This window comes from Abramis brama (genome assembly GCF_963993115.1).
Source record: "Abramis brama genome assembly, chromosome: 24".
In the NCBI taxonomy this organism is placed as follows: Eukaryota; Metazoa; Chordata; class Actinopteri; order Cypriniformes; family Leuciscidae; genus Abramis; species Abramis brama.
This window is the reverse complement of record NC_139986.1, coordinates 3,458,383-3,479,162: the sequence shown is the minus strand read 5'-3', so window position 1 is coordinate 3,479,162 and position 20,780 is coordinate 3,458,383. Positions and strand designations below refer to the sequence as shown.

The following is a 20,780-nucleotide window of genomic DNA, read 5'->3' as shown; positions in this document are numbered from 1 at the left end:
AGAGATGTTGAGCTCAGCGGGGTTGGGCTGGTGAAGATGAGGTTGGATTTAAAGGGTGTCTGCTCCTCAGCGCTGCTGCTGGAGAAGGTCACAGACGTGTGCTGTGTGCAGATGGCCCTGGCTTTGAGTGGAAAGGTCACCAGCGAGTGGCAGGTCAAGACAACAGACTGTGAAATCGTGTCTTCTGATTGAGTTGATCTCTCCATTTGGAGCCCAATTAACAGAGGGAGAAGAAATGACAGCTGATTATGCCCAGTTTGTTTATGTATTTATTTATCTAGTTTTAAATGAAATACAAACTTATTTTTTTGTCATGTAATAAGATGATAAATAAGCAAGAGGAAATGGTGTCCAAAAAGTTGGGTTAAAAACAATTAGCCAAGATTGATGATAATTAGTTTTCTGAAAAATGCATATTTTATAACAGAGCATATGAGAAACTGAAGAATAACAGCGCACACATAAATACATCAAGATATTATAAATAAAAAAATGTAACGCACTTGAGCTTTTAAAAATAACAAAAAACAAAACTTGTCTTATATGCTGTTTTATTTGAAGACATGTACAGAACAAATCTATACATTACAAACAATTCCTGTTTTAAAAAAAAATGCTGTTCTTTTGAACTTTCTATTCAAAGAATCCTAAGAAATATCATTCGATTCCATAAAAATCTGAAGCAGCACAAACTGTTTTCAACATTAATAATCAGATTTCTTGAGCAGCAAATCATCATATTAGAATGATTTCTGAAGGATCATGTGACACTGAAGACTGGAGTAATGATGCTGAAAATTTTATCACAGGAAGAAATGCATACATTTTAAAATATCACCATAGAAAACAGTTATAAATATTATACATTATTTTAAATTGTAATGTATTTCACAATATTACAACTTTTACTGTGATTTTAGTCAAATGCAGCAAAATATATATATAAAAAAATCGTACCGACATCAAACTTCTAAACAGTTGTGCATATTTATAGATAATATAATGTTTATGTATATTTATCTAAAAAAAATAAATAAATAAAAATAAAATCAATCATGTATTGAATAAGCCAAAAGTCTTTACAATATTGAGAAACATGTCCAGCTTTTGACTGAAACTGTGTGCATATTTAAATTATCCCCCATGATACAGATGTTTACACATTACACACCATATCTAAGAGCTCTTTCATCAGTGCTGTAAAATATTCAGGCTGGCTTATTTGACAGACGAAGGCCAATTTGCCAGTTAAATCAAGCTTTTATGACTCCAAATGGACTTTCATGCAACTTGACGACATCTACTGTTCCTCCATTAACAGTCTGTGACTTCTCCAAGATGCCTTTCGAGTTGCTCTCACACATCTCAGTTTAAATGGCAATTTCATGTCTAGTTGAATCTAAAGAGAAGCGAGATGTATTGTTTTTTTGAGTGTGTGTGTGTGTGTGTGTTGGTTTGTCACCTGGATAATATTCTTCAATTCAAAACCACATCCATTAATGCATAGGTCCGTCGGTGCATATAGTATGCTTGAAAGTAGATCAGAGATCAGTGCTGTTTTGGCAAGACTGTCTTGTTAGATGATTCTTGTTTTCATGTTGATGACATGCAGTTTTCACTGTAGATGTTGTGGAGATTGAGACAGCTTGTTAGTGTACTTTGTTTCTCCTTTTTTGTCTACCGATTGTCATTCTTCCCTCGCAGCATCATCGAAAATACAGTCTTTTTCTCTCTTCACTTGAAAATCTCTCAGTCAGTCTCTTTCTTAATGAGAAACACAACTTCTCGATGACAGCTGAGGCCGCCTTCGGTTCTGTTTTATGTGTATTTTTTTTTATTTTTTCTCTGATATTTGTTTTTCATTAGTTTTTCATTAGTGCTTGATCCTGGAACAATATTCCAATCAACCAATCAGTTTTGAGGGACGAGTTTACAAGTTTAGGCTTACAACCAGAGCTCGTTGCTTCTATCACTGTGATTTACCTATCTTTTCCCTCTGATTTTGATAAGATTCTGATTCTGATTTGATAAGTTATGGTTAGGGTTCGGTTTAGGAGTGGGATCGGGTTAGAATTATGTTTTCGGACAGGAAATATATGTTGATCTTGGAAAATTTCTTGCTTGGCAAAATCACAGTGACCTTATAAACAACAGTAAAAATTTAGGGGAGTGGCCCACACATTTTTCAGAAATTTGAAAACTAGCCAATCAAAAACGCTCTTCTTGTCAGTAATTACGTGCAAACGTTGGAGGGCAGGGTTTGGGGAAGAGGGTGGGAGAGGTAGAAGTCAACAAAATTTGCATCAAAATGCATACAGTACCTTCTAAAGGGGTGTGTGTAGAATTCAGAAACTCTTGTTAAAGCGACACCAGTTGGCGTCAAGTAAACTACTGCTCATGTCTGCACTTATGAAACATACAAGAGACTGAATGTGATTCAATGCCCTGATATACATGTTCTCATGGCGAAGATCCTGGTTGATGAGATAAGATCTTCCAGCACTCTTTCAGCTGTGCGCTGCTATTCACTGGTGCACGGTAAATCAAGACCAGTCAATCTGAGCGATCAAACCAGTCCAAGTGCGCTCCAGCTGTAAAACAGTTTCTGATTGGTCTCTACACATCTTTCCTAGACACCATACCCGAGATCCATTTTCCATTGAGCTTTTAAATAAGGTTGGAAAACACTGCGTCATGATAGCGATGCGATCGTGTCCCGGAAGTCCTATAGCTTTAGCCAATAAGCATGTCATGTCCTCAAGATCTACGCATCAGGTTATGTTGTGTGTGTGGTCTCATTCAAATCAAGACGACCTGCTCTAAAAAAAAGAAAGAAAAATGTGTGATGTACTATGGTTTACTAATATTTTGCAAAGCTACAAAGCAGGCGTGGCGTATACTGTTTGCATGCACGTCGGTGGTTTAGCGTCATCAAATTGCGATCGGTTCATGAAAACGGCCAAATTTAGTGACTATCGATCGAGTCATAGAATGTGATTATCGGCCGATGGCGATCGATCTGAGCATCCCGACCTTTAAACGTACAGTATGTAATTTTTTTCGCCGCTAGGGGTCGCTAACCTCTTACAATAACAAAGGCGTAGTTTGATGACGCAACATTTGCTAAGAATTATGGACCTTGTCGTCAACGTCAAGCCGACCGATCTAATAATGTTTATGGATGACTGAATACATTGATGTTTTTATCATGTCTTCGAATTAAATTACAAATTTCTCCTGGTTTGAAAGTTGTTGGAAACAGTCGGGATAATGTAAGTACACAACAAAAAAAAATATATAACATAGATATAGTGATTTTTGCTATTTTTAAAGCAAAAAAGTTACATATTGTGCCTTTAACAAACATCCAGATGCTGACCACACTGCTGAGAGCAGCGTTTAGATGAATATGTAAATATGTGCTGCACGCTTTCCTCTCAAGAATAAAATAAACACACAACACAAATTACAGCAGTGAGAAACATCTGATCACAGCGATGTGGACATTTTTGCACAAGCTCTGCAATTCACCAGCATCATGATAGTTTGATCATTAAGTACATTTGAGACTATACACTATATAGATCTGACTATGTGAAACTGTAGTCTGAATTAATCCAATTTCTTTGAAATCATAAGCATTTGTTTCATGTGTCATATATTGGAAGAGAGGCTCTCGGGAGCGTGTGTAAACACCACAGCCGGATTTTCCAGGTAAAAACGTCTCAAGTGTTTCACATCATACAGTCTTTTATTGTCTACACGCTTTCATAGACAACCTCAGGCAAGGTCTTATTTTTTTAAGTTTTGCTACAAGCTGTTCATCGGCAATAAAAAAAAAGTGATTAAGACTTGACAATTCTTGAATATAGCCCCTTTAAATATATATTTCTTTATTTTTTGTCTTACACATATGAAGAGAATATTTATCTCCCCCCTGAGTTGTCTGTTCGCACTTGCATACATTTCTCAAAATATCCTGTTCTTTTTGGCAATGCTCAATTCGACGGTTCATGCATAATATAGTAATAAATATGTCTAGAGCAGAAGAAAAGAAGCACCGGGAAACAATAATGCCATCCTCAGGGACAGATAGAGAGCAGAACCATTAATACAGGACAGGAGACAAGAATTTTCCCATTAAATGTACATATCCTATAGGCTTCTGGAAACCATTTCAGTCATATGATATTATGCAAAGTCTTTTGGCATGACAGAAAAAAAAAAATTATCGGGTAAGTTGGGTAACGCTTTACAATAAGGTTTCATTCCTACATTAGTTATCATGAACCAACTATAACCTATACATCTACTGCATGTATTAATCTAAGTGTATTTTTATTATTTACTAATAAATATTTTAAATTAATCAAAAGTTAATGCACTTTGAACTAACATGTATTTTAATTAACTAGCATTAACAAAGATTAATAAATGCTGAAAAAATAGTTCATTTTAGCTAATGCATTAACTAATGCTATGAGACCTTAGGCTATTGTAAAGTGTTACCCAAAATTGTTATGGTATTAATTCACTGCACCACACTAATTCATACACTGTTCTTTTTACATTGAATGCCTGATTTGTCACACCATTTGTCAGCTTAAGGGTTCAGTCTACAATCGTACTGGTGATATTTTCTGTCCTGTTCGGATCGGTTAATTTTCTCCACTCCCTGAGGACGACTTCTGTCTTTGCTCTGTCAGCATTAATGCTTTCTTTCAACTTTTATATTCTCTCTGCACTTGACATCTTTATTGTCCCTGAGCGAAGGAAAAGGTGTAATGAAAAAAAAAGTTAGAAAGAAAAGCTATTGGGAGACATATGGCTATACAGTATTATGTTGCTATATATATATTATATTGATACATTATTTTTTATATTCTATATGTATTATTGACTTTAAAGGGATGGTTCGGAGTAATTTCAACCTAGGGTCCTTTGCACCATGACCTCGAGCCAAACACCCCTCCCCAGAAGCCTTTTTTCCCTTGGTTGAACATTATTAAAGTTAGAGCTTATTTAGAGATATCCGCCGGATGGCTTAGTGCAGGCGCTAATGGATCCAAGGCTGTATCTCGTAAATTACCCCACTAATAATGCCCAGAATGGCACCAAACTTCTACAGTAGTACAAATAGGTTCTGTACTCATAAAACGAGGCAGTGGAAAGTTTGTAAGTGCATCAGGGGTTTATTTAAATGACACTTGCCTGATGGCTAATGCTACCGCTAACCCGGACGTCGACGTCACTTCAGTGAGTTGAGAAAAGCCCGTAAAAGTCCTGGCAAAAGAGCTATCAGGCAAGTGTTATTTAAATAAACTCCTGATGTACTTACAAACTTTCCACTGCCTCGTTTTATGAGTACAGAACTTATTTGTACTACTGTAGAAGTTTGGTGCCATTCTGGGCATTATTAGTGGGGTAATTTACGAGATACAGCCTTGGATCCATTAGCGCCTGCACTAAACCATCCGGCTGATATCTCTAAATAAGCTCTAACTTTAATAATGTTCAACCAAGGGAAAAAAGGCTTCTGGTTTGGCTCGAGGTCATGGTGTAAAGGACCCTAGGTTGAAATTACTCCGAACCATCCCTTTAATGTGTTTGCTCTGAAATGACAACTATAGGAACTATTACCTATTTTATCTGATTCAATAAAACAAAATCTAACTTGCCTAGACTATTGATCACGAAATGAATAAGACAGAATGATATTTAATCATTTAGGTAATACATATTGTAAATTATCATTGATATCCAATTACATCGTCCTAATGCAGGCTCTTCCATTAACATTTTTGTGTGATGACTCAAACTATTTGTGGTAATGAATCATATTTCTCAGCATCAGCATTTTTGCAACTCAGTGTGAAGTCAGAGGCACTACTAAAATAGCTTAATCTTTTCACTCTTGAACGAGCCGTGACACTCGCTCGAAAGTCTGCTTCCCAAACAATATGGTTCAGTTTCGTCATCCTTGTTTGCTTTCATCAGTACATTCTAAAAAATATTTTTTTCCAAAAGGGGGATTTTTGGTTGGTTCCATTTTTTTTGGTTCCACAAAGAACCTTTCAGGGATCAGTTAATAAAATAACCAATTTTCCAACATTTTAACAATCTAAAGAGCCTTTTGATCAATAGAAAGATTCCATGGATGTTAGAGGTTCTTCATGGAACTATCGATGCCAATAAAGACCTTTATTTTAAAGAGTGTATTATGTTTGAATACTAAATTATGTACAACCTTGTTGGCTATAATTTTAATTATTTGTCTTTCTGATATCCCATTTCTAGACATTCATTTCAGTGTTAATTTGCAATTGTTGGGCAACTCCAAAGAACTCCAAAGTTCCATGCAACTTTTAGGCAGGGTGTTTTCAAGACAGCGTGAGCGTTTGTCTCCAGCTTTTCCTCCACCGTTGCCTGGTGAAGGAATTTCCCCATCATGCACTTTCACTGTTGAGCAATGGAGCTTGCATGAGTCGTCACTATCGCAGATCCTGCTGTGTCTGCACTGCATCAACTCGCCACCCACTCGCTTCTGTTAGTGACTGACTGAACCCAGAATGCACTTGAGTGCCAATGATTACTCAGCCTACATCAGTCAGCAAGCCACAAGCTGGCTATGACAAAGCTGCATGTAATGCCCGAGCGCTCAGATCACTAAACCCTGAAGTCTGCTGACTGAACTCCTGGTTCTGACGTCGACTCGGGCCACTGCCGACAGTCGTGTCTTGAGCGTGTGTGTGATTAAGTGGGTGAGGAAGAGGAGGACTGTTTCTTGTCCACTTCAGTGATGCAGTCAGGCTTAAGTGCCTTTCATTGATTTCCAATGGGATGTTAGTTACGAGCACACATGATTTGTCCTGTGGTTGTTTGGGAAGATTAGGGCTTTCACGAGATTTACGTTTGGCGATCTTTGTGAATCCAAGAGCCAGAGACCCCATTTACACCTTGTGTTCGCATCAGTTTTGGTTTTAAACTGGATTCAAATCACTCAAACCTCATTCAGAGGTAGAATGCTTGTGATCACATTGCATATATAGCTAGACCGTCCCTACCAACATCAAATGACTCCCTATATCCAACTCAATCAACCATTGTGCTGTAACAGTGGGTGTTGGTTACTATACGAATATGAAAATGAACACAAATTTGAGTGAAGTTCAAAAGGCACAATAACAGAACTTTACCAGTTTGATTGATATCAATGACAAATAAGAGTTTCCAGGATAAATAAAAGGAAAATTCTGGGAAAAGGAAAATTACTACAGTGCTACAGTGTAATTACACAAATAATTACTTTTAATTAATAATATTTAATTAATTAATAGTAATTTTCAACACAGACTTAGGTTTGGCTTAGGGTTATTTGCTTGTAATTTTTGAAGAAAAAAAAGAAAAATTCAAGAAAACTGTAAATTTAATGTCATGTGGTGTAACCAAGTAAAAATATTTTATGTACAGCTTGAAAACACGTAAGCATACACATCTTAAATAAAAAACCTTTTTCCTGAATTATTAATTTTAAGAATTATTTTTAATTTAAGAATTATTAATTTCCTGGGTGGGTTGCGGGAGTTGTAGCATATTTTACAACCTTAAATTATATTGCCTTTGTCACAAAAGTCTGTTATGTATTTTAAGTGACTTATTGACCATGATATACTACAGGGTCTGCAGGGGTCCTCCTCGCTATATGATATAATTTCCTGTTTTGTTTTTGTTTCTGCACATTCGTTTGGACCACATGACTTTGATTTGGCAGTCAAAAGATTTGATGCATTTTAGTTTATAATGGTAATAATATTTTAAGAAAACTACTAAAAAGGAGTAAACTTTTTCTTCATTATGATATCAGGACGGTTGTACCACCCTGACATTTTTAATTAATAAATTAATCTTAATTCTGTTAAATTAAAAACATGCTCATCATAAGCTGTTTCCATTAACTAATTTTTATGCAAATTGTGGCATATTGCATAAAAAATGCTGGATGGAAAGAAACACATACATTCTAAAAATGTCCATTAAAAAACGTATGTGCTCAATTGAGCTGGATCATTTTTTATCCAATAAAAAGACATAAACTACGATGGCAACACATTTACCAAATAAATCCCTCGATGCAAACCAGCAGACCAATCGCATTGCACAGCGTCTCAAATGTCGGTTTGGTCATTTGGAAATGCCTGAGCCAAAGTCTCTCATCAAAATTATTTGGTATAATGATCTTCTAGCACAAATCATTTATGATGATGATGAATGAAAAAAGAGCCACAGTGGCTTCCCCCCATGGCAGCAACTTCCATTTTCATTAAAGATATTTTGCACCAATTTCCCAGGAAATGATGCTTTTAAACGATCAAGTGCTTTATTCGCAAATGTTTTATGAGATATTCCAAGTTAAATTCGCAACTTTGTATGGAAACAGCTATTGATGATGTGTGTGTATGCACTGAATGCATACGTTGTATACTTGTTTTAATTGCATTTTGAAAGTATTTTTTAATTCAGTTCATAGATTCGGATTAAATTGGTATCATGTTGTTGACCCTGAATATGAACATGCAGCAGATCACGTACAGTAAATAGGAAGTAATACACTGAAGTTCTAAGTGATGCATGTAGTCATGATTTCCTCGAAATCCAGTCATAAGTGGTCACTGGAGATGCATTTCACACACGTTAGTACCATATGTCAATGACGATCTGTCTCAGTGGACCATTTGTGATTGGATCACGCAAGATGGATGGTAATACGAGGTGTAAACAGGGCCTTAGATTTCCCGCTGTCAGTCACAGTTGAGTCAATATTACTAGAACAAGGGTTCCCGCTGATGCCAGTGCCCTGTGATTATTGTCCTTACTACATCCACTCTCAAGAGAGGTGAACGGCTGGTCATTACTCAGCGTGCAGCGTGGATTACGTGGATTTGAACCCATTGATCTGTGTCTCCTCTGCAGTACCTGGAATAATTCAAACCGGGTAGAGGCTGTGACGGGATCCATAATATGCCTTCCATCGTAGTTTCTCGCTAAACAAGTTTTCTAGCTCTTTCTTCTGTTCATTCTAGACCGGTAGGCCCGTGTGACATTTTGTCATACCGTGTTGAACATTTCATTGATTTCATTGTGGTGTTGATATTCACTATGCCACACTGAATTTCAGCTGACGAATCTCAAGGGACTCACGCCAGACTTGAGAAATGCTGCAACGTCTAGAATTTCATTTATGTTAAGACCAGCTAAGACTTGCTTTTGCCAGGAGCATGACACAGGTCTGCTTTGAAACCTTGGTAAAGGAGAAAAACAATAAATTGACTTACTAATAATGTGGCTACAACCTGTATACTGTGGATGAATGGATGCCTTGGGAAAATGTACTTGCCGAAGGGGAAATTAGTGTTCAAAATGGATTTGTGTATGTTCTCATGACTTAATTGCTTTTTCTGAAATCTGTCATGGTTCGACTTCATTCAAATTACTATTATTATTTCATATTTTGTTTTTCAAAAATATGATAAAGACACGATTGTAACTGGAGGGACAATCAAACTTGTTCATGGTGTACTATTAAGCTGCACAGATTGAAATCGGGCGTTAAATTATATGGTACCAGTAATTCCTTATAGTAATAGTCCACCTAATAATGAAAATAATGCTATAATTTACTTGCCCTCGAGCCATCCTAAGTAACTTTCTTCTTTCAGCCGAACATATTATCCTGGCTCTTCCCACATTTGTAATGGCATTTGAGGTTTTGAGGCTTCAAACAGCGGAGCTTCAACAGCTTGCACTCACACAGACATGCACTGAAATTTCAAAAACTTGTAACCTTTTATGTTCAAACCGGATTCAGACAAAGATGGAAAGACACAAGAAGAAGTGACAACATGCAACAGGACATTTCTGAATGGTTAGTTGTTGAATTTATGTAGCTGATGTGTAGTAATCTTCTAGTCACTGATTAGCATATTCTGTCTTTATTATCTATAAATCGTGTTCAGGGGCGGGGTTTATGTAAATTCTAGGGTTGGTGATGTCACTAACCCGGGAGGAATGTGGTGTAGTCTCTACCAGCCGTTTGTTGTAGTCCTTAAAAAGCGATTTCTGTAAAAGCAAATATCTCCCTTTGCTTTGAACTTTGAGCGTTGTAACTTTGCAGATGTTGTTTATGCTCAAACAGCAACATTACACACTAACTAAAGTTAGAAAAGTCAAATCATAATCAACCACCCCTTTATTTTATTTTATTTTATTTTTTAGATTCCCAAATTAGCATTCATGCCTAATGTAATTTGATCAAAGTACTGAGATATGTTAGTCAAGAAGGAGAACAGCATGAAAATGAATGTTCGGGGCATTGTGGAAATGATGCTGAAGCATTGTTTACAACAGACTCCCAATTTTGCCACAATCAGGTTCTCTGCATTGAGACGGGCAGCAGTGCTGGCCACCTTGATCAGTTTATTCAAGTGTTTTCAATCCCCCGAACTGTTGTCGCTCACACAGCAGAGGAAAGCATGCTTAGGAAAGTACGTTGACCATCACAGTGTGGTCAAATAGGTCAAATTGAAAGTAAAGCCCTACTTGGAAGCTGTTTTCCAACTTTGTTGTTCCTAAAATAGCTGTTGCTGTTGAAGCCATGACCTAGCGGTCAGTGCACATACTTCAGTAAATTGAGCTGTGGTCCTCAAACTTGTTGTTTTAACCCAATCTTTTTCTGAAGAGGTTTTCAGCTGAACGATTCTCCTGTGTGATGGGTGTATGCTATCCGCAACAGGACTCCTAACAGTGTATTTCACAGTCCAACACGATCCACTCAGCTTGTTCAGTGAGAAATGTTGTTATTAGTCTGGCCTCAGTCTTTTAGCACAAATTAAAGTAGTCTATCTTCACTCTCGGCCCCCAGGCGGTGCATCAGTCAGACAAGGAGCTTCTGCATTTAAAACCATTACTGCCATGAACATGTAATAGAGTAAATGGATGATCGTCCTGAAAGAACCTGGCAGTTTTTCAGCATGATGGCCTCTCGGCATTTGTCAAAGGAAGTGAACGTATTTTCAGCAGATACTGTGGGAAAAAATGTGTGAATTTATAAATGTAACACATTTTGAGAGAAATGTAGCAAGTCATCAGAAACAGAAGTGTGTATGCAGTGTATATTGTTAAATACATTTTCTTAAAACGCACCAAAAACCAGGTCTGGATCATGTTTTGTTGAACTAGTAGATGTTTTAAGTGAGTGCAACTCCCCTAAATTGGTTAATTTAAGAAAATGTCAATTGGAAAAAATACCTAAGGCAGATGGGTCCGCAAACTTCCAAGGGGGACTAAAAAGTATATAAATTAATCAATTATTATCAATATATTAAAATAATAAAATATAATATGATAAAGATAATAAATAATGACATTAAAACAATAGAAATATTTAGTTTTTTCCTCAATAACTTGTTTTCAATTGAAGAACATAGAGTTCTTGACACTTCTGAAGTCACAAAATGAATCCTGCCTAATTAATTTAATAGCAATACTCCTAGTTTCTGTTAATAAGTAGCTTTGTCATAATTATGGCAGAAATACTGGAAATAGCTTAGGCTTCAAATATTGAGCCTTCAAATATTGTGTTGGCCAACGGGGGCTCTTGAGTCAAAAAGGTTGAAAACCACTGACCTAAGGTGATAAAAATCAACTAAAAGTAGCCAGAGATTATACTAAAATCATTTTGATGATTTGTACCAGTGTAAAACATGGGCTCAGCTCTCTTACCATCTGTGCAAAAGATATTTCTTATTCATGCCTTCATTGCAATGCTTTATGTTTTCCTGAAGCCGTTATAATACAGCATATTTAGACGTGGTGGTCTACCACCTCGACCCGAATACATGATGTTGGAGTTTGTGTGTGCAAAAGTTGCTCCCAAGAGGTTAATTGTGTAGCCTGGAGCTTTAATCACTTTTTTTGTTGGTTTAGCAAGGAGTTAGTAAATACATTACCCCGTGCTGCTTTGAGAATGTCCTTCTGTTGGAGTTGTAGCATTTGTTTAGCTGTCATTGAGACAAATTAGCCGGTGTGATAATTGTTTTAAATTGTCTGAGATATAAACCCATAAGAAAGCCTGCTGAGAACAGCTAACGAACAAAGCCATAGTCCATCTCCACATACTAATTTATTAGTAAGCTTATTAGTGTGCAGATTTACCTCGGGTGTCTTCAAGCTGAAGTGTCTTATTTATTTGATTATGAAAGAAATAATCAAAGACCCCCCCCCCCCCAAAAAAAAACATTCTATTATTTTAATATGAGGAGATGTCAAGTCATTTAGTAGGTTATTTTCCCTGAAAGTTAAAAAAAACTGTGACTGTTTTCGCTACGGAAAAATATTCATAAGGTAATTGCGACTTTATATCTCATAATTATACATCTCACAATTCTGAGAAAAAATGAGTTTATGTATTCAGATGTATTCGGAATTCAGATTTTTTTTCTTCTATTTTTATGTCGAGTTTTATTCTAGTTTTATTCTATTTAAAATTGCCTTTTATTATTATTATTTTTTTTATTCCGTAGTGGAAACAAGCTTCCATATCATTGATTATCTTGTTTGTGGAGTGTAAAAGAAATCATTGTGTCCTTATCTTCATAAAGAGATCCTGTTGCCCATCTACAGTCTTTGTCATTAAAAGTTGGCAAATAGGCCAAACATGAAATAAAGGAACTTGTTATTGCCAGCCATACCACACATCTCCTGTTGAGAAGAGTGCTAATAAATTGAGTGGATGTTATCGCAGTGGTCCGACTGTGGGGAGCGCTCCTCTCAGACTTACAGAGGCTTGTTGCTCTGTAGGACGCTCCCATCTGCTCCATATAGCTCTTCCTGGCCCTGCTGGTTCTCCTGCCACAGCCTGTGCCCATGAATAGTGCCCAACATAGACACCTCAGTGCCAGCTTGCCTTGTGATGTAACATGGGATGTGTCCCCTGCCAGCTCGCCATTCACTTCCTCTTACAATCGGTTCACACATGGTGCGGTTTCATTGCTTGAGTCATTGAGTGACATTTAGACGCTCGGCCGCTGTGGGCCTGCAATCCCTTTGATGTGGCGTGACTTCAAGTGATTATTTATACACTCGCGCTTTGAATGGGTCACATAAGGAAGATTTTATTTCTGAAAAAGGGTGTTTGTTTTTAAGGTGGCAAGATGTGGGCAGCAGCTCTGAGAAAGAATAGTGATAAAAATGAGTCTGAAAATGACTAAACGCTTCTTCGTTTGAATGAGTCATTGTTTGATCTCTTGATTTATAGACTGATCAGATGGATGAAGCCAAATTAGAGCTTAATCATCAATCTTTGGGAATCATATCAATGACACTGCCTTAACACCACTGTACTCTGTATCTCATGTTAATGGTGGGAAGACCTTAAGAGTCTTGAAAATAATGTTCTTCAGCATGGCCTACTAGTACTTTATTATGCTTTTCTATGCACTTTTCTATGATAGGGCAAATGTAAGTTTTCTATCACAGTGGTTTTGTATGCTAGTTTTAAATGTCTAGTTCAAATCCTCTAAAATTGTGAATTCTGTCATCTAAACAAACATTTAGCCATTTCTGTTGGGTAAAGAAGTACAAGCAATAACGCATCACATTATGGAAGTAAAATGGATTGTGAATCTCCTTTTGCAGATTTGAATTCTTTGTAGCTTAAACATATGGCCTTTTTTGTTTTTCAGTCTACGGTTTAATCAAGTATGGAAGGGCTCATTTTTACAGCAAAAACAAGAGTGAAGGTGAGTGAGAGTTTGAATTTAAATTGATTAAGACCGGAATGAATAAACCAAAACAAGGTCTTCATCATTATAGATGGAGGCTGGTTTCCTAACAAACAGGGTCACTTGTAGGGCCTGTTGATGCAGTGTGCATGCAGGACAACATTATGAACTAAGATTAATTATCAGAAGGGCATTGTCATTGTGTATCTGACTTTGGAAGTTTCAGAATGAACAGAATAGAGAGGGACTTGCATGATAGATGTGCAGGCAGGCTGTTCCCAAACGATGAGGGATACAAGTCTCAAGACGATGAAACTCTAAAGGCCGGGAATCGGGCCAGACCACCCCATGGCCAATTGGGGCGCCTTATCCTTGGTGCATGAGGCTCTTGGTAGTCCCGGCGGCTACAGCCGGCTGACTTCACATCATCTAGACAGTCTTTGGGCAAGCTGGGGCTTTTCAGGCTCTGAGGAAGTCAGGTCAAGTTTGTATCATGTTGGCATCCCTCTCAAGGGTTCTCAGCTGAAAGCTTTGAGCTTAATTCAATGTTGCATAAAGATGGATTCTGCCAACAGAAATTAAGAGACTATAGCTCAGTTCCAAAAACCTGAGGTACTGTTTACTGCCTACATAGGCAGCACTGCAATATAAATAGAACCCGGCCCCATTAGTGACTGATTTGGACCCCTCTACATATGCATCAACTCTGGAAACCAGACTTGATTTCAAAAGAATTTAGCATTAGCATGTTACTAAGCAAACAATGTGATACTCCAATAAGCATTACAAATATCACAAATAGCCATCTTCACATGAATCGCACTGGAAACCCGGCCAAAGACTTTAGATATACAAAGACGGTGCACTATTACTATGAATGGGAGAAAGTGCAATGCGGAATATTTCGGTATAAGAGCCAATCGCCTATTGGTAAAGTCATTGTGTGTTCTGTGTTTAGTGTTCTGAGACGCACGCTTGTTTTTTTTTTACATGATTTGAGCTTTTAGAAAGCAACTTTATGTGACAGTTGTTGTCAGATTTCATTGTTGATTTCAAATATGAAATTTAATCGTAAGCATGGTGACCAGCTTTGTAATTTGATGTTTCCCCATTCTAAGAGATTGGAGCTGGGCCAAGAGACATTTCAAAGATGGCCGCCGAGTGAAATGTCTTGCCTGAAAGGGACTTTGGTCCGACTCACCATTGAATTCCGTACTTAAAAATACAGCTAAAACCAGCCTAAGCTTGCTAGCTGGTTTAGAAGGCTGATTTTAAAGGGGTTTGGCCAATTCTTTAGATGGTCAGGTTGGGAGACCAGCTGACCAACCAGCTAAAAGCAACTGAAAACCAGCTTGACCACCAGCTACATCATTCAAATAGCCTTATTTACATGAATCACACTGGAAACCCAACACACCGTTGATTCCAATAGAATTTGAAGAGAACATGTTGCTAAGCTAACAATATGATGCTCTAAAAGCATACCAATTGCATACAAGTATCCCTCTTCATGTGAATTGCACTGGAAACCTGATTTAATTGCAAAAGAATTTGAAGTTAACATTTTCCTAAGCTAACAAGGTGATATTCTGCATAAAAATATTCCTAAAATGCTGCCTAGGTAGGCTTCTCACTAGGTTTTGGACAATAGTTTATGTCAGATGCAATGAGCTCAGTATATTATAGTCAGTTTATAAATAATGAATGCTTTTTTGTTCCTATTTAGAGATGGTGTTCATTTTCTTTCTCCTCAGCCTCTACATTCTCCAATCACACGCTTCCGTGAGCATATACCTGTTTTCTGCCAGCGTGACCCCACCCACACACTTCCCCAACCACACACCAAGCTCCCAAACTCCCATGTGCTTCTATTTTTGTGGGGCTTCACCATTCAAGACAGTTTCCTTCCTGAACTCAGCCAGCAAGGCTCGGTCCTTTTAAGCAGAAGTTTACTTTAACTTTGGTTGTTTATTTTATGTCTTAAACACCTGTGGAATCTGTAATGGGCACATTTTAAGCACTATGTCCCCCTCGTCTTGGCTGTGTTGACTTTGAATTCACACTTAAAATGTGGAGAAAACCTTTTTCCGAGCCCTCAGGACTGTTACACCACAGTGTCTTTGATCTTCGCTCAAGGAGAGATGACTGAGCTAGCATCTCAGCGGAATCCCGACAAAGACGGTCCTTTTGACTGTTTCTCAAATGAGTACTAGACAGCGATGGAAAGAGACATAAAGGGAGGAAGGCATTCCCCAGAAACGGCCTTCTAAATTCAGCCTCGAGAGACACCGAGTGGATTAATGTAGTGTGTCAACACTTTGTTGCATGCTCAGGGATTTCAGTTCAGTTCCCTCTAAGCCTGTTGCTTCCGTGTGAAACCTATTGTTTCCATTGGTGATTACTATTAGGTGATTAAGTCAATATTAGGAATGCACCGATCATGATTTTTCATGGCCATTTCCAATTGCAGATTTTTTTACAACCAAGTGGGCCAGTTCCGATGCCGGTTGCCGATGTTTTTTCTTTGTTTGATCAAATTTGATGTTTATTTGCTCTAGTACAGACCAAGCTGGCCGTAAACAAAAAATATATGTAGCCATTTTGAAATTAGAGGCAACCACTGCATTTTAATTATGATCCAAACAAAGATGCTACACACATGCAACATGAGCAGTTGTATTTGATTGATTGATTTAAAGCAAAAATAAAATGGTTTGACTTTAGCTTTGTGAAATTATGCTACATAAAACATACCTGCACAAAACAAAAACAGCAGATGGACTGAATGAAAATGCAAATTTACTCTCTGACAGTAGATGGCGCTTATGGAACAGCAGCGATATGCCGTTTCCCTGGCTACTGTTGTACACAAAGCAGCACTGTCCTTATAAACACTGCTTTAATACGCTGATTTCACGCAGCCGCCATTTTGAAATCGAAAGTGAGGCTCCGGTGGGAAGAACCCCGGAAGTAAAGATAAACAACAATGCCTTGGACTACCAACCTGAAGCTGCTGCCACAATTTACACTATTGGATGTTAATATCCAATATAGGATATGTATATAGTTCATTCCTGCTTCTTTTTTTACTTTCTGAATTATAGAAAAAAAAAGATTTTATTTATAAATTTCACTGTATATAGTCTAAAGTATGAAAGAAATGTATGTACAGTTTTAGAATTGACACAACATCATTAAACACAACAATACGCCATTGCATTCACGACTCTCCTGTGATTAAAGGCGACACTTCCGGTTTTCTTCCCACCGGAGCCTCGCTTTCGATTTCAAAATAACGGCTGCGTGAAATCAGCGTATAGAGTTCAACAGTTCCTGCCCCCTTTTTTAAGCAGCACTGGTATTATTATAAGTATTTTTTCCAGGGATTTTTAAAAATAATTTGTTAAAAAGTTTTAAGCTGTGAACCAAGCCAATCATTGAATCAATTGAAGTATTTTAAGAGGCTAGAGAGATTACATCATTTGCGGTGCTGCATGGGTGTGGGCGGAGCTAAAGAGATATTTTTTTGAATGATTGGTGTTTTTTCTGTACAGCATCATGGGTAATGTAGTTTTTCATTGAGAGTTCTGCTGTTAAAACAGTATATATATATTTATATATACAGTACAGGTCAAAAGTTTGGAAACATTACGTTTTTTTATATTTTTGAAAGAAGTCTCTAATGCTTATCAAGGCTGCGTTTATTTGATAAAAAAAAAACAGAAAAAAACAGTAATATTGTGAAATATTATTACATCTTAAAATAATAGTTTTCTATTTGAATATACTTTTAAAAATAATTTATTCCTGTGATGCAAAGCTGAATTTTCAGCATCATTACTCCAGTCTTCAGTGTCACATGTGACATCCAGTCTATCACATGATCCTTCAGAAATCATTCTAATATTCTGATTTATTATGAGTGTTGGAAACAGTTCTGCTGCCTAATATATTTGATGAATAAAAGGTTAAAAAGAACTGCAGTTATTCAAAATAAAAAAATATTTTCTAATAATATAAATCTTCTTTACTATCACTTTTTATCAATTTAACACATCCTTACTGAATAAAAGTATTGATTTATTTCAAAAAAAGAAAGAAAAAAAATTACTGACCCCAAATTACTGACCAGTAGTGTATATTGTTCTTACAAAAGATTTCTATTTTAAAAAAAATTGCTTCTTTTTTTTATTTTTATTTTTTTACTTTTTATTCATCAAAGTATCCTAAAAAAGTATCACAGGTTATGAAAAAATATTAAGCAGCAGAATTGTTTCCAACTTTGATAATGAATCATCATATTAGAATGATTTCTAAAGGATCATGTGATAGACTGGAGTAATGATCCTGAAAATTCAGCTTTGCATCACAGAAATAAATGATAATTTAAAGTATAATAAATTGAAAACCAATTATTTTAAATTGTAATAATATACCACAATATTACTTTTTTTTCTGTATTTTTGATCAAATAAATGCAGGCTTGATGAGCAGAAGAAACTTCTTTCAAAAACATAAAAAATAGTAATGTTTCCAAACTTTTGACCTGTACTACCATGGATTAACAACCTTGTAGCTCACAGAAGGCCTGTCTTTAAAGGTTTGAAAGTTATCGTTCAAAATAAATTTCCCTATGGAGAAATGTTTTTTACTTCCGTAAGAGGAAAGAAAATGCCATCAAAACTTTTTTGAAAGACAGTCAGTTCCCTTCAGAGACACATTCATATAAACTCCCACCCTTAATTCAATATTTATATTTTTTCTTCCAATATTTTGAGCATCATAAACAGTGAGCTTGCTGTGTTTGTGCGCTCCTCTCCTCTTTGTGTTGACGTCCTGTTTACCGACTTTGTAATATTTCTACACAAATGACATTTTGGGAAATGATTGCAATGCAAGTCCTAAAAAAATGTTCCGGTCCGGTTCCGATTGATGGCTGGTTGACCAGTGCATCTCTAGTCACCATGAAATCAAAATTGGCAATTTTTGCTTTTATAGAATCAAATCAAATCAAATCAAGTATATTTGTATAGCGCTTTTCACAATACAGATTGTATCAAAGCAGCTTCACAGTATTAAAATAAAATAATACAACAAAGTTTGTTTCTAGTGGAATTTATTGATTGATAGAATAAAATTAAATATCCCCAAAATATCCCCAACTGAGCAAGCCAAAGGCAACAGTGGCAAGGAACCGAAAAAACTCCATCAAGCGGCCTAATGGTGTCCTAAAACTCCATCAGGTGACCTAATGGAGAAAAAAAAAACCTTGAGAGAACCCAGGCTCAGTCGGGGGCCAGTTCTCCTCTGGCATTTATGAACTAGAGGCCGGATTGTAGTTTGAAACTGTGAGATTAACAATATTATATGAATGCCTGGCTGAAAAGATGCGTCTTTAATCTAGTTTTAAACTGGGAGAGTGAGTCCGAGCAACGAACAGTATCAGGAAGGCTATTCCAGAGTTTTGGAGCCAAATGTGAAAATGCTCTCCCTCCTTTGGTTGATCTGGATATCCTAGGTATGACCAAAAGCCTTGAATTTATTGATCTTAAAGAGCGCGATGGATTATAGGGTGATAGAAGATCCGCTAAATAGACTGGAGCTAAGCCGTTTAGGGCTTTATAAGTCAGCAATACCTTGTAATTAATACGGAACTTTATAGGTAGCCAATGTAGTGATGATAAAATTGGTGTTATATGATCATATTTTCTTGATCTAGTAAGAACTCTAGCGGCTGCATTTTGGACTAACTGTAGCTTGTTTATTGAGGATGCAGGACAACCGGCCAACAAAGCATTACAGTAATCTAGTCTTGAGGTCATGAATGCATGAACTAACTTTTCTGCATCAGAAACTGATAGCATATTACGTAGCTTAGCAATGTTTCTAAGGTGGAAAAAGGCTGTTTTTGTAACATACGAAATATGATTTTCAAAAGACAGGTTGCAGTCTAATATAACACCCAGGTCTTTTACTGTAGAGGATAAAGTAACAGGACATCCTACGATGTCAAAGTTGTATTGTGAGAGGTTCTGTGGGCGGTTTTTTGAACCGATAAGTATTACCTCTGTCTTGTCTGGATTTAATAATAGAAAATTACGCGTCATCCAATCTTTTATATCTTTAACACACTCTGTCAATTTGGATAATTTAGCGTTTTCATCCGGCCGTGATGAAATATATATTTGAGTGTCATCAGCATAACAATGGAAACTAATTCCATGTTTCCTTATAATATTTCCAAGTGGCAGCATATATATTGAGAATAACAGAGGGCCTAACACAGATCCCTGCGGCACTCCATAGTTTACTGGAGTTATGATCGATTTTTCTCCATTTAAATAGACAAAATGGTAGCGGTCAGATAAATATGATCTAAACCAGCTTAATGCTTGTCCTTGAACACCAGTATAATTTTGTAGTCGATCTAAGAGTATTGTGTGATCTATAGTATCGAACGCAGCACTTAGATCCAGTAAAACTAGTATTGAGATACAGCCTTGGTCAGAAGCTAAGAGTAAATCATTTGTGATTTTAACAAGCGCAATTTCAGTGCTGTGATGCGGCCTGAAACCAGACTGAAACTTTTCATAGATGTCATTTTCTTGCAAGAAAGAGCCCAGTTGAGTGGACACAACTTTTTCTAGTATTTTAGACATAAAAGGTAGATTTGAAATGGGTCTATAATTTGCTAGATTATGCGGGTCTAATTGTGGTTTCTTAATGAGAGGTTTTATCACTGCCAGTTTAAATGTTCTTGGAACATGACCTAAAGATAAAGACGAGTTAATAATATTGAGGAGAGGCTCTTCCACTACAGGTAACACTTCCTTCAGTAGTTTAGTTGGTATAGGATCTAATAAACATGCTGTTGTTTTAGATGAAGTGATAAGTTTATTTAACTCTTTTTGTTCTATAGTTGTAAAGCACTGTAATTGTTCTTGCGGGGGGAAAATTGAGGCTGAATTATAAGGTGCGATTGAGGATTGAACGTTTACAATT

At 36.8% G+C, this 20,780-nt stretch overlaps 1 protein-coding gene across 2 annotated transcripts in view; it reads left to right on the top strand.

Moving 5' to 3' along the window:
- Window positions 1–20,780, top strand: part of fars2 (phenylalanyl-tRNA synthetase 2, mitochondrial) — a 147,012-nt gene that overhangs the window by 6,970 nt on the left and 119,262 nt on the right. Inside the window, exon 1 of one of the 2 annotated variants that reach the window (XM_084102435.1) lies at window positions 13,740–13,796. The exons of the other annotated variant lie outside the window; for it this stretch is intronic. Within the exon in view, the coding sequence (XP_083958561.1) occupies window positions 13,758–13,796 (39 nt within the window). The 5' untranslated portion in view covers window positions 13,740–13,757. Of the gene's footprint in view, window positions 1–13,739; window positions 13,797–20,780 lie in introns of those variants that run through there. 2 annotated transcript variants of the gene reach the window in all.